Below are 14,583 nucleotides of genomic sequence, written 5' to 3'. Positions count from 1 at the left end.
GAAACTGTAAACAACGGTGAAACAATATACAAGCGGAATGGTATTTCTAAAGACTCGTTCTATGCAGCGCCACTAGAGGAATAACGAGAATCGATACATTAGCGCGATTTTTGAAAAGTCCGGTTTCTTTTTTGTCATACCAACAATATTTTATATTATAATGTTTCAAAAAAGATTACTTGTAATCTAGTAGTACTTTAATATTTATTGCGATTGTTTTTTTTTTTTTTTTGTTATCCAACCTCAAAAATAATTTACCTGTAGAATTTTAGTTTGTATATAATTTAAATCTTGCTTGTTTTTACTATGCTGTATGGGACTTTAAATCAGACGTCTATATTGTCTTCCGATAAACTAACAGTATAATTATTTAAATAAATGACAGTTTTAAAATAAATAAAAACATTTGTTCTGATCAAGAATGAAAATTTTTATTTTTTAAAACATTTATCATATAAGGATCCTTCTATCAGGCAAAGAAATTCTGCACCAAGCGCACAAGTATACTTTCTAAGGATGGAGAGATTCAAGAGAAGGTGGAGCCTCCATAAATAGACGACAAAAGTACATTTATTTAATATCATTTCATTTTAATACATTTTTATGTTAACTATGTGGTGGTGAGAATAATTTATTATTCAGTAAGATTATAAAATTAATACTATAATCACTTCAGTCTGGAGTGGAGTCATCATGCATTAACACTACCTATATGCTTGCCTATGGGTGCATTTTTTTGTTAAAAATTTTATATCAGCTTAGTTAAAATAAATTTGCACAGGTGGAATAAAGAAATAAACTAAAATATGGACGTTTCTTACTTGTAACTGTGAATTAATTGATAATGTTTTAGAAAAATCAAGGTTATTGAAAAATTATGATTTTTAATTATTAATATCTTTTCCGTTAATTTATAGTAGTATTTAAGTGTTTAATGGACTGATATAGATTAAATTGTTTAAGTGCTTTACCTGTTTTCAATTATAAGGATTTATGTTTTGTGATAATTATTTTATTTTCTGTTTTTTTTTTTTTATTCTTAAACCGAGCTGATTTTTAAAAATATTGTGTAGTGTTGAAGGGAAAGGGTTGTGAAATTAAATTATGATGTGACGTTACCAAAAATGAACATTTTTTACTTTCTGGGATGTCCCTTTCTAGACTACTCGGACGGCACAAATATGTATATACAGTACATATGTATTTTTTACTCCAAAGTTTTGTTCTGTTGTGCAATAAAATTTTTTGCCAGATTATTATTATTTCCGTTCATACTTAGTAACGTAATAAATTCTAATCGTTTTTTTTTTCTTTTAGACTACTGTTTTAACCGTACTGTACTCTCAGCATCTGTTGGTTGTAGGGTTTTAGAATCACCTATTCACAATACGTTGGCGGATTTGACAACAATAAAAGGAAGGTTCACCCCATTTGCATATAAGTTCCTTTTGTCTCATCGGTTAATTGCACCAGAACCCCTATCCCCCTAACCTTCTCTAACAATTAAATCAAATCCCCTTTGGAATTGGTCACAAACGACGTCACTGAATTAAAAAAAAGAAAGGAAAAAAAGTTGACTTACAAGAGAGATTGGGGCGCGTGCTGTGAATTAAGTCCTGTTTATTATAGTTGGTTATAAGATTAGATGTAAAATATTAATTAAAGCTGATTATTTTTCTCTTTAATATTGTTACTTAACTGTAAAAATATATCGTGAAATATAAGGCTGAAATTAAAAATATTTTTTTTTGTACAATTTAATAGATGGAATTTTGTTCCATGTAATATTCCAATTTCATTTTCTGATATATTCGTGCAAAACATGCTCAAAACTGATTATAAAAAAAAAAATTAAATCAAATTCGCATTTCAACTGTTGTACAATCATCATCGTAGTCGTCGATTATTTCTTGATAAAGATTATGCTTGTCAAATATTCGAATACATTCTATTTTAAATATCTTTCTTTGCACGTAAAAGTAAATAATTTTTTATTCTTATTGGTGCATATTAATACATTTTATAAATTGTCAAAAAACGGGTGAATCTGTGGATAAAAAGAACTGTCTCAGCATTTTGCTGGATAGATCAAGAGAAACTGTTGTAAACCTTGATCAGAGCAGCATCACAAAATATACGATTAATTATAAAATAAAAAATCCGATTAAAGTTCATATTAATTATTATTAATAATGCTTAGAAAAGGTATTCGATAATGTAGACTGGAATAAAATGTTCAGCATTTTAAAAAAAGTTAGGGTTCAAGTTCAGTCATAGAACAATTTCTAACATTTACAGGAACCAAACAGCAACAGTAATAATTGAAGAATAGAAAGAAGCCGTAATAAAAAAGGGAGTCCGACAAGGATGTTCCCTATCCCCATTACTTTTTAATCTTTACATAGAACTAGCAGTTAATGATGTTAAAGAACAATTTAGATCTGGAGTAACAGTACAAGGTGAAAAGATAAAGATGCTACGATTTGCTGATGATATCTTAATTCTAGCTGAGAGTAGAAAGATTTAGAAGAAACAATGAACGGCATGGATGAAGTCCTACTCAAGAACTACCGCATGAAAATAAACAAGAACAAAACGAAAGTAATAAAACGTAGTAGAAATAACGAAGATGGATCACTGATTGTAAAAATAGGATGAGAAAAGATTATGGAGAAGAAGAATTTTTTTATTTTGGAAGTAGAATTACTAAAGCAGGAGCGATATAAAATGCCGAATAGCACAGGTAAAACGAGATTTCAGTCAGAAATATAATTTGTTTACATTAAAAATTAATTTAAACGTCAGAAAAGTTTTTTGAAAGTATATGTTTGGAGCGTAGCTTTATATGGGTGTGAAACTTGGAAGTACCTGTGAAGAAAAGATTAGAAGCTTTTGAAATGGTGGTGCTGCAGGAAAATGTTAAAAATCAGTTGAGTGGATATAATGACAAATGAAGAGGTGTTGCGGCAAATTGATGAAGAAAGAAACATTTGGAAAAATATAGTTAAAAGAAGAGACAGACTTATAGGCCGCATATTACGGCATCCTGGAATATTCGCTTTCATATTGGAGAGACAGGTAGAAGGAAAAAATATTGCAGGCAGGTAACGTTTGGAATATGTAAAACAATTTTTTAAGGATGTAGGAGGTACATTGAAATGAAACGACTGGCACTAGTAGATAGGGAATCTTGGAGAGTTGAATCAAACCAGTCAAATGACTTAGACAAAAAAAAATAATTATTTAAAACTTAAACAAAAGACAAGGTAAATTCATGAAGATATTAAATATTAAAAAATATCTACAGAGTAGTAATTTATGATTCACAAGTCTTGAATGAAAATTATTGCAGCAAATATTTATATAGTAAAGTTAAATTGGATGCAAAAAAAATAAAAAATTTTTTCAATTAGTATTATTTAAAGTATCATTGAAAGAGCAATATTATTTTTTCAATAAAAATGTTTACTTATTTTAAAGAAATTATTTGGAAATTGTTTTGTAATTTATCAAAAATATCAATAAAGCATAATAAAACACTTTCCCGTAAGGTTTTCAATTTTCAGACGTATGTTAAACGGTAATAATGATAGAAAAATTCATTTATCATTGTGGTTTATTTTGTTATAGCCGGAAGCAAAAAAGGAAGAGTTTTTCAGTTCGATCTGTGTTATTAATATTTTGTGTATTTGTTTAAGCCATAATGAATGGACCGATTTAGATGATTCTTTTTTTTTCTATTTGTAGAGAAATTTCCACTGATTGCCCTGTTATAAGGTTTTCTTAGCGATATCTTTATTGAAAATTTAAAAAAAAGAAGAAAATTATACGCTGTATATGGATGATTTACAGATATTTATCCTTTTTTTTATCGTTTATTAGATTACATAACTTATTGCTATATATAGCTTAATATCGTTTTAATATTTCAATAATGTTGTCACCAAAATTCAAGGAAATCGTTATAAAACATTAACAAAAATATTTCCGCATTCCAAAAACAATCTTATATCTAGATCTGTAGCAATCTTTTTACTTTATTTCTTTGTTCTTCTTTACGTTTTTTCTTTTTTTATTATGAAGCAGCAGGTTTCTCTACTTTGCGTTTCTTGCAATCGGCGTTATTTCATACGGATGGGTATTTTTTAGATCAACATATTTTTAAAATAAATTTTAGAGATCTATTTAAAAAATAAATTTTTTGTATTTTTTTTTTAAATAGTTATTAACGATATCAACAAAAGAAGAAATATTCTTTCAGTTGTTTTGATTTCAATTAATTAAGTAAACGGCAATTTTATAAGAATTAATAAGTTATTTGCAGTAGCTTTAAATTTTGTGTTTTTTTTTATGTGTAAGTTCTATTGTGGAGAAAATCATTTTATGTGAAATGTAGATGAAAATTTTTTTGTTTTAATAATTTTGAAATGAAATTTATATGAAAATAAATTTATAAATTAGAATATACAACTAAGATAATTGAAGATTTAGAATCCGATAAAATTATATTGATTTGCACCGAATAGAAAGGGATTGGAGGAAAGCATCAAACCAATCAAATCAGATGACTGATGCAAAAAAAATATTACACCGAAATGATATAATTAAAACATAATTATCTAAGATATAATTTTTTCAAAATTAAGATATCTTTAAAATTCGAGTACTTTGGCAGATTTAATTTATTTTTAATATTATTTTTTTGTTATTTGTACGAGTTGATATTCCTTGTTATAAATGAATCATTTTTCAAATATATGAACATATTTTGTTATCTAATGCGATAATGAATCTCGTTTCTGTAGAATAGTTTATGTTTAATTTCCGTACCCAGTCTTGTATATTCTGAAAATTATATTTATAAACGTAAAATATCTCGACGTTGATGCATTTCCGTCTTTCATTATGATTTAATAGATTAGGCAAATTTACTATTTATTCTTTACATTTGCATTTTATTTTTTTAATGAAATAAATGTTTAAACTTCCAGTAAATTGTATTTTTGCTTTGTTGTTATTCGTTGTAAATAGCATACCTCTAGGCTATATAACCGGCTGTCATTGGACTGTCTCTGTTCTAGCAGTAGGAGGGTTTTGTTACAGACTGTATTCTCCCGGATAGTGAATATATTTACATCTGTTTAACTTTATTGTGTATGCATAACCGATTAGGTTCTATTTTTTGTTGTTATTTTTATTATTATGATTATTTACTTTTGGAATATATATATAAATTTTTTTACGTTTCGTAAAATTAACAGGTTGTGGAAACTATTATCTGGAAAAGTGTAGCCTGTAAGAAGAGAGTATGTATTCTTATAAGTACATTGATTCAAGTATTTTACCAATAGGGCTTTCATGTTTAAAACTAATAAATCTTCATTTTATTTATATAATTATCATTTTTTTGTACAGAGAAAAATTTATGGTAAAATAATCATGGAATACTCGATTTTGACTTTCTTATTTCTGAAAGAATTCTTCAAGGTTTTGCAATCCAGAGCCATAGTAAAAAAAAAATCCTTGTTTTTGTACTTAAGAGTACACGCGTTTTTAAATAATTATATGTGTATAATTATGTATGAGAAAGAGACCGGACTATCTAATTATCTCCAAAGACCGGCGTTGGGCTATTTGTACTGCCACTTGATGGATCCTTAGCTAGGAATATACCTCTCATCCGCCTTCAATACACCTTTGATAATTACCACAGGTGCTGTCGTTCTGAAAATGCTTGTACTTAATACGGATCCGATAAGTACATACACCTTGCGAAACTCCACCAAGGCCTTGTAATCAGCAAGCATACATTCCGGCCAAAAATGCTAATAGATAGTGATATATTTACTCAGGATCAGAATAATCGTAATTGGTTCACTGTTTTACAACTAGAGGCTGCAGGAAATCAATTTTCCCTGTATACTAATATGCTTCTTGGGAATTATCTTCTGGAAAAACCTCGCCGATTATTAATTAGGGCTGTTTTCATAGATTATTTTTTGGCTGTAATTTTAGAATTACACGCTATTTTCCTGTTACTAAATTGATTCAATTTAGTTATATTCATTGTTAGAGATGATACATTTGAGTCGCAGTCTAGTGAATAATGCCTATTCAAAATTTAAGCATTTTTTTATTTTTTATTTTAAATATAAGAGATAAGATAAAATCCTAGAATAGGCCTTTGCTAGTCATACTGTTAAGAACATAAAACCATCCCTTATTTGTTTTTAGAATTCAATTTTTGCCTTCACACCTTTCATAGATAAGTACAAAAAATGTGATGAAGTAATCCGTATTGCTCCTTAAATGAAATACGAAATGTTCGGATGATTGGGATTTTCATGAAAGTATGTCCCTTTCTACTATTTCCTGTTTTTTTTAGCTTCCAGTAACTACCGTTCAGATAACACTTCAGAGGATGAAATGTATGAATGTAAATGAAGTGTAGTCTCTTGTACAGTTTCAGTTCGACCATTCCTGAGATGTGTGGTTAATTGTAACCCAACCACCTAAAGAACACCGGTATCCACGATCTAGTATTAAAATCCGTGTAAAAATAACTGATTTTACTAGGACTTGAACGCTGGAACTCTCCACTTCCAATTCCAAATCAACTACTTTGGGAAGACGCGTTCACCACTAGACCAACCCGGTGGGTTGACAAGGGATTACCCAATACACTTTACGCGAACGTTCACTTAAACTGAATGATTACAAGAATCAATTTGAAGTTGACACGAAAGTAGTCAATACACCAGGGTACTTGCATACATGCAGGACTGCCGCTTTGCGCACGTTAAATTTTTGTGCGAAAATCCGTCTCATTACTTTTTGGATCGTCCTCATATTATTATACTTTTTATACGTTATACTGCAGAAAAATAAAAGAGCATGAATGTTTGATATCTAAGAAACAAATATAATTAATTCTGTAAAATTTTATACACTTTTCTTTGTTTAGTCACTTGCGTATGATTCATTGTTTCTATCTTATTTTCCATGACTTCATTAATTTTTATCTATGTAAATAATGCGTATGAGTTACGTATGTGTGAAATACGTATGAGTTTCGTATGAAATTATTTCTCATTGATTTGTTAGCTTTTATTGAAATTTGATATTTATTCGTTTATTTTTATGTTTACATATAAGTATAGAAGATGCTGTTGCAATTTCCTGCACTTACCTTAATGAATTACATGGATAGTATTGTGCAGTGAGCTTATGTAGAATTATTTAGTAGTAAATTATCTTCAATTTTTATTTTAAATTTAAGAAGTAATTTTTTTTAAAAACTCTTGAATACTTCCCAAAGAATTCTAATGGTATTATTTCATGATATTAATTCTTGTATGTCATGGTCGACCTTGTGTGCACTCGATTTACGGCTACATTTTTTATTGTGCTTTATTTATGTGTTTTGATTGCACTTAATCGCACAGACTTACGTCATCTATATATATGTGATGTGCATATAATTTTTTCCAATTGTCAAGTCGTAATTATTTTAATTCAAAGATATTTTTACTAAAATTTTAACAATTGAAATGAAAATATCTATCGTTTTTATTGACGTCCAACAATATGTTGGTTATTTTACGATGTTCCCTTTTAGTAATTTTTTTTTATAATCTTACAGTTAGTAGTTACGTATAAATGTCGCCATTGGGTGGCAATTCATTCTCTTTCGCTCTTTATTATAAATAATTGATTATCATTCACTTATTATGTTTAATTAATCGCTTAGTCAACATTATTTTTTATACGTAATTTACTTGTATGATAATATTTTGTGTTATTAACTAGTAGGCCCGACAGTGCTTCGCTATTGCTAGATTTGACTATATATATATATATATATATAAATTAAATGAACAAAATTTAAAGTTTGATAAAATATTAACAAAATGAACAATACGGAACTTCACAAAATTAAACTTTTCCTTTTCCCCCTTTCCCTTTCCTTCCCCAATTTCTCTTTTCCTTATTTTCCCTTTCCCGTCGCCTTTCCCCCATTTTTTTCTCCTTTACCCTTTCCATTTTCCTCCTCCCTTTTTACCTTCTTCCCTTTTACCTTTTTTAGATTTTTCTCTTTCTCCCTTTATCCCTGCGTGTAAATCGGTCCAGTAGTTTTTTAGTCTATATCGGACACACATATCGGAAACATTGAAATGGAATCGTAAAATATTTAGTTTAGCGTATGATGCTTTTACGTCCAACAGATAGCGCTGTTAAAAAAAAAACAAAAAACAGGTTTTTACCCGTCACAGATGTGACACCTTAGGTATATAAAATCACGCCCGTATTTGAATGCAACGTTGTGTCAAAATTTCAAAGCAATCTGTGAAGAACTTTCGGAGATTTAAGATTTTGAAAACGATATATAGATAATATTCATTTTCCAAACATCTATTGACAATGTAATTATTAAATACTCGTACAATTAATACGTAGATAAATTCTCTGTATAATTAATCTAACCACCTTAACGTATTTAAATAATTATACAGTAAATACAGTTTATCATTAAAATAAATGAAAAAGTTATTTTGAAAAACGAATTTTAAAGAAGTAATCAACGGAACAGCTGTTTTTTTAATGATAAATTGTAACACTACAAAATTTTATAAAAATATCATTAAATGTGTCTTAACCATTTATTTTCTAATTATTAACACATAAAACTAACTTATCTGAAGTTTTATCATTTTATATTTTCTCTTCAAATCATATAATAATATAATTGAATAATTTATTACTTTATTATTAATGAATGAATGATTAATTAATTAAAATTATAATAATTATAATTATAAGAAAATAAATGTTTTCTTTAAAGTAAAAAGATTAAATATGTTCCCTTAATTATTATTAAAAGTATCTTTGAACTATAAATCAAAATAAGATTTTAATTATAAATTAAAGCAATCTTTTCATAGTCTCTCATACGTAATGAAACACGGATTATTAACAAACATTTTTTCAAAAATCTCGTGAACTTTTTAATATTATTGCAATTCTTGACATAATTCGGGTAAGTTGTTAAAATATTTTTGCTGTTTATTCCAAGAAGTTCTAAATTACCCCCTCCGCAGTTTAGGCATTGTAGAATAACTCTTGTTGGGCACTCTAACCGCTTATCCTTTGCTATTTTAATTTTAGCTATATTGAAGATGCATTTTCTCAGAACCTATTATTAATGCTACAGGCTTCAAATGTTTTCTGGATACTTGATATTCTAATTAGATTAGATGCATCTACAATTATAACTATAAACCACTTCTCTAATGATGTATTAATTAATAATACTTTTTTTCTCTTTTTTACTTATTGCAATTTTTCTTAACGGATAATTTTTCACATTTTTTCATAATTCTAGATGTATTGAAAGATGTATAGAATAATAAAAAAAAATTCAAGTTGTTATCTTCAGTGGTTCTTAAGATAATGAGTCATAAATATAGAAAAATATGATTTTTGGAAAACAGGATATAAAAATTACATAAACAAGTTTTTGAACTGTTTTAAAACTGCCCAACTTCACAATCTTGGTCATCAGTGTTAGTTTACTGATCTTCTAGCTTTAACGTTTTGTTTCTATTTGTTTGTCTTGCTCTTTTCTGCATTTTTTGAACGGTTTTTTCGCCTCGATTACGTTTCTCGTCAATTCGGTGTTAAGAAGAGGATCGATTCCAAAATGTTGCAGAACTTCACATTCAGTAATGTTTCCATTATTTAATGTTGACACCGCATCGTGTACTCCAAATTCAAATGTTTCCTTTCCCGCAAAAATATTTTTTGGCATCTGATTTCAAATTATGTAGTTGAGAGATTCGTTGGAGTTGTGCATCTGTCGATGGAAATATTTTTTCAACACATCTTCATCAGATAAGCTTTGAAATATTTGTTTTATAGCTTGAAGAATATTCATCGGGAGAGATGTTTTGTGCTAGTAAGGACAGTTTTTACTGGTAAATTTTCCGGTTTATTGGCAAATTTGAGCGTCGCTATTTGGAAAAGAGCTGTGACGCAATTTAAAAAAAAAATCATATAAAATTTATTTTTTAACATACAGTTACAAATCGTATTTCGATGACTAAGAAAATATTGAAAAATAAACTGAGAAGAAATTCCAAAATCGATTTTGTTTTACTTCTTACCGGTTACGAGTGCCCTTAATGAGAGCAGTGTTTGAACATCTTTGGTCAGTACTGAATAACTATTTTATAATTGTATTTTTTTATTTATGTACAGCCGGTTTGTTGATTTCTGTATTGTACGGATGGATTAAGTTTTACTGTACTAAGAAATCGCTAGGATTTTTTCAAAGATGAATATTTTGGGACCGATATTTTACAAAATTATTATTTTGTCTAATAGATTATGACCACTGTCTGTCTGTGTGTGTGTGTGTGTGTGTGTGTGTGTGTGTGTGTGTGTGTGTGTGTGTGTGTGTTTGTTTGTTTGTTTGTTTGTTTTGTTGTACTTTTTACTGAAAAATGTTTTTATTTTTCCAGGATTGATTGATAAACTATCAAATAAAATCTTTTTCATTGTAATTTATAAACATTATAATATATATACTGTAAATAAGAAACGTATTAATAATTGTGTTTTATGTATTTCTGTGGTATAGTGATATTGTGAAAACATAAAATAAACAAAACAAAAAAAAAAACAAACTAAAATTAAAAATTTATTGTGAAATATTAATTAAATTGAACTTGCTACCACGACTTTATGTGCTTTTGTTGTGTGTGTATATATAAATATAAAAATTGAATAGGTGTATTTGGAAATAAGGTGTGTACAATAATAAGGATCAGAATGAATCCTGGTTAGAAAAAAAGGATGTGATGGTTCCGCCCGGTTTTGATATTATGAAAGGACGTGGGCGTGAGCCTGGTGAGGCAAGTTGCCTCAATAGTAACAACAACAATAATAATAATAACAACAATAATACAAATAACAATTTATTAGTAGTGTCGCGTTGCAGAACTGTTAACGGAAACCTACCTATTCTACCGACAAATCACAATTGCAGTAGGAGATATGCAGAAATTGGAGCCTGGAAAACTCGGTCAGTACAATATAAGAAAGAGTTAAATTTTCTTTTGAATTTATATACATATATTCAGTAGTATTTTTATTATTGATAGTATTGTTTTATTATTGTTTTATTTCAATTGTTTCTTTTTTTCTTGAACGACGAATACCTATCCTTATAAATATGTTAAACAACGTCTACATTATATCCTTTTTTTTTTGTTAACTTGCATTCTGCCGCAGCTGTTTAACTGTTGAAACTATTTGTCTGTTTTTTTTTCACGCCTCATGTATTTTTTTTTTGTCAAATATGCTTAAATAGGCCTGTTTTGAGTTCTATTACCAAGAAATTTTTTTTATAATTTTTTTTTTCACCTGACATTGGGTGATATAAATAAGTCTGAATTTGAGTTTTAGGGCTAAAATTCTTAAAACTAAACATGAAGTTAGTAAAATATCGATAAAAATTTATGTTATTTATACTCGCAGTAATTAATTTGTTTTCAAATAAGTTTTTATAGTTAATAGAGGGACGTGCATGTGCTTCTCGGAACCCCCCCCCCCCCCGCAACAACATTTTTCCTACGTTTCTATTTGGCATTCGATATGTTAACTTTTTTGATATATTCATTTTGCAAAAATTTGTAAAGTTTTTTTTCGAATTTTATAAAAATTCGATTTAAAGTATCAGTTATCTACTTTTCTTGTAAAGTCAACGATTTACCGCGAAATATTTGGGTACAATAACTGATTTATCTTGTATTTACTTAAATTTATATTTGATAACAATCCGCCGATCTCCGTGGCGGAGTACTACCGTTTTTATTATTAATTTGGAGGTTCCTAATTCGAATCTCGGTCAGGCATAGTATTTTTATTCTCTATAAAATTCCATTTCCATATCCCACGCACAAGCTTCAAGCTTATGTGATGATACCATCAAGCAAAAAAAAATTATGTTTATAATTATTCACAAACACCGTCTGTCGGAAATGAAAAACCATTCTCTTGAACAATGTGGAAAATGAAAAAAATGTGGAAGAGGAAATCCATAAAAAAAGAATTAACAATATGAATATGAGACTATGAAAGAAAACCTACTTAAAACAGAATAGGATTATTTTATGAGATTTTGTTTTCAGTCTCAGATTTTTAAAACGGTTATCAACTATATCTTATTCGGTTAGCTTGTAGAGTTAAAGTAAACAGTAAAGGCGACCGATTCGCTAGCATCTCCTGTAAATCATGATGCATATAGAAGAAACTACTCGACTTTAATATTCAGTAACCTCGCGCTGTTATATTTGACAAAATTATATATATATACCCCACTTTGATGAGGAACAAATTTGTGGATACAACGGATGCTTATGGAAAAAACTGCAACGAAAAAGACTCACTGTACTACATTCTACAATGTTTCAAAATTATTACAATTTTTCGGGTGAAATTTAGCAAAAAAAATATTTTATACAAAAAATGTGTTTTTGTAATTGTTCACAATAACATTAAAAAAAAAAAAAAATGTAACGAAAATCACTCCTTGTACTACCTTCTATAACTCTTCAAAATTAAAACCATTTTTAGGAGTGGGTCCTAAATTTAGCAAACAATTTTTTACAAAAGTAATTTATTAATATTCACAAAATTATATAAAAAAAATATAATCCTAATTATGCAAAATCTGGAGACGAATCCCTTTCCCCTCTGTATCCCCACCCTTTTGAATTGTAAATTAATAGCATCAATGCCCCAACTATAGAATTATTGTAGCCAAGTTTGGTGATAATCGGTCAAATAGTTCTAGAGATATAAGGCGATTTACACGCCTACATACATACATACACACATTTTGTCGCGGAAATTTCGATGCCATTTTTCTGTTTTCTGCGGTTTTTGGTCAAGTTTTGGTGAAAACCGGATGTGTCCAATTTTGACTGATCATCATACTTTGCCTTCCATATAACTACTATAGCTTCGTTATAGCTGCTATATAGACAGGGAAGTAAAAATACCCAATATCTTGTATCTGCTGTCTTGGGCCGAGAACTTTCCGAACGACCCTTCCATGTGATAAAAAAAAATTTGGTTATTTAATCGTTACTCATATTCGCTATCAAAGCTACATAAAGACTTTCTAGCCTCTGTCATCGATATGTCGAATAACTTATTAAAGTTTTGGGTTCGAATATAGATTTCTTTCTGGAATTAGATAGATCTTGGTCTGTTATTCTTCATACGTTGTAAGTATTCCAACCAACAAAATCGTTTTAGTTTTTCGTACATGAAACAAATTACTGGTACTATTTTCGTTATTTCTATAGTTTTTCGGTTAGCATCTTAATGTTGCATCTTTCAGACGTATATTTGTATTTTTTAATCGTACTTCTATAGTATTTAGCTATCAGGAAATTATGCCGGACCTGAAAACATGGCTATTATATTTTTCGTTACCAAGATTTCTTTTAAATATCTTTGCTCGATCTTTCCAAAAAAAAAAAAAATATTTGTTGAAATTATATCTACTTTTTATCATTCTACACATCGATTTAACGTGCTGCACGATCTTGTTTACGAGATGTATAACACATCGGTTTCTCTAAATTTTGAACCCTCATATTAAATTAATTTTGCATTTGGAAAGGTTTTCTGTTGTAATTCGTTTAGTTGTTGCGAACACTGCTATGAATCTTTTGATCGTTATCTTTAATTTTATAAATATGACACGTCAACCTCTCTCCGCCTTATCATAATCATTTTCATATTACGTACGTGAGCATGTACGTAAAATTTATATGTCATCTTATTTATTGTAATTACATATAAACAGTTATAAAATTATTATTATTACTAAAAGTTGTTATATAATTTAATTAGTGATACGATCTGTGTATGTTCAAAATATAAACTATCGACAGTTACGAATGCACTTTATATAATATCTATAAATCATTATTATTAGAATATTATTGAAACAATTTAAAAATAAAAACACGTTGATATTTTATCAACATATATGTCATTTCTTGATAGACATTCTTTATAGGTAAGGTTATTTATTAGTCGTGCCCGTCTATTATATATTTAGTTTACCAAATATGGCTTCTTATAATGATTATTTGAACATGATCCAGTCATAAATTGAATTGAATATTTTACATAAGTTGTTCTTTTAAAGTGGTGAAAGTTTTTCTCAACCGTTCTACTGGTTTTCGTTTTGTACTATTAATATTATCTTTATTTTATTTTCCGTAATAAAATATATTTATTTACTTTTAATAATGTTAAATCGTGTAAATTAATTTGTTTATGATTTACTATGGTATCTATAATTTAATTTATCAATCAAAAATTATTCTCTTATGAATACATAGTGTCAAAATTTTGTTTTCACGCGCCAATACTTACATAAAATTTAAATTAATATGACGACTTCCGACCAACTATCATATATTACCTGAAACTGAAAAAGTAAAGTTGAAAATTACCTGAACCTGAAAATGAGATATTAAAGTAAAAAAAATAATCACTTTC

At 28.3% G+C, this 14,583-nt stretch overlaps 1 protein-coding gene across 5 annotated transcripts in view; it reads left to right on the top strand.

Annotated features, from left to right (window-relative positions):
- LOC142331610 (protein sprint-like) overlaps nt 1-14,583 on the top strand; it is a 747,263-nt gene that overhangs the window by 293,572 nt on the left and 439,108 nt on the right. For 3 of the 5 annotated variants that reach the window (XM_075377634.1, XM_075377632.1, XM_075377635.1), the window contains exon 2: nt 10,521-11,083. The exons of the other annotated variants lie outside the window; for them this stretch is intronic. In XM_075377634.1, coding sequence (XP_075233749.1) covers nt 10,860-11,083 — 224 coding nt within the window. In that variant the 5' untranslated portion in view covers nt 10,521-10,859. The remainder of the gene's footprint in view (nt 1-10,520; nt 11,084-14,583) is intronic. 5 annotated transcript variants of the gene reach the window in all.

Source organism: Lycorma delicatula, chromosome 10, assembly GCF_047948215.1.
Source record: "Lycorma delicatula isolate Av1 chromosome 10, ASM4794821v1, whole genome shotgun sequence".
Classification (NCBI taxonomy): Eukaryota; Metazoa; Arthropoda; class Insecta; order Hemiptera; family Fulgoridae; genus Lycorma; species Lycorma delicatula.
This window is presented reverse-complemented; position numbering and strand designations above follow the sequence as displayed.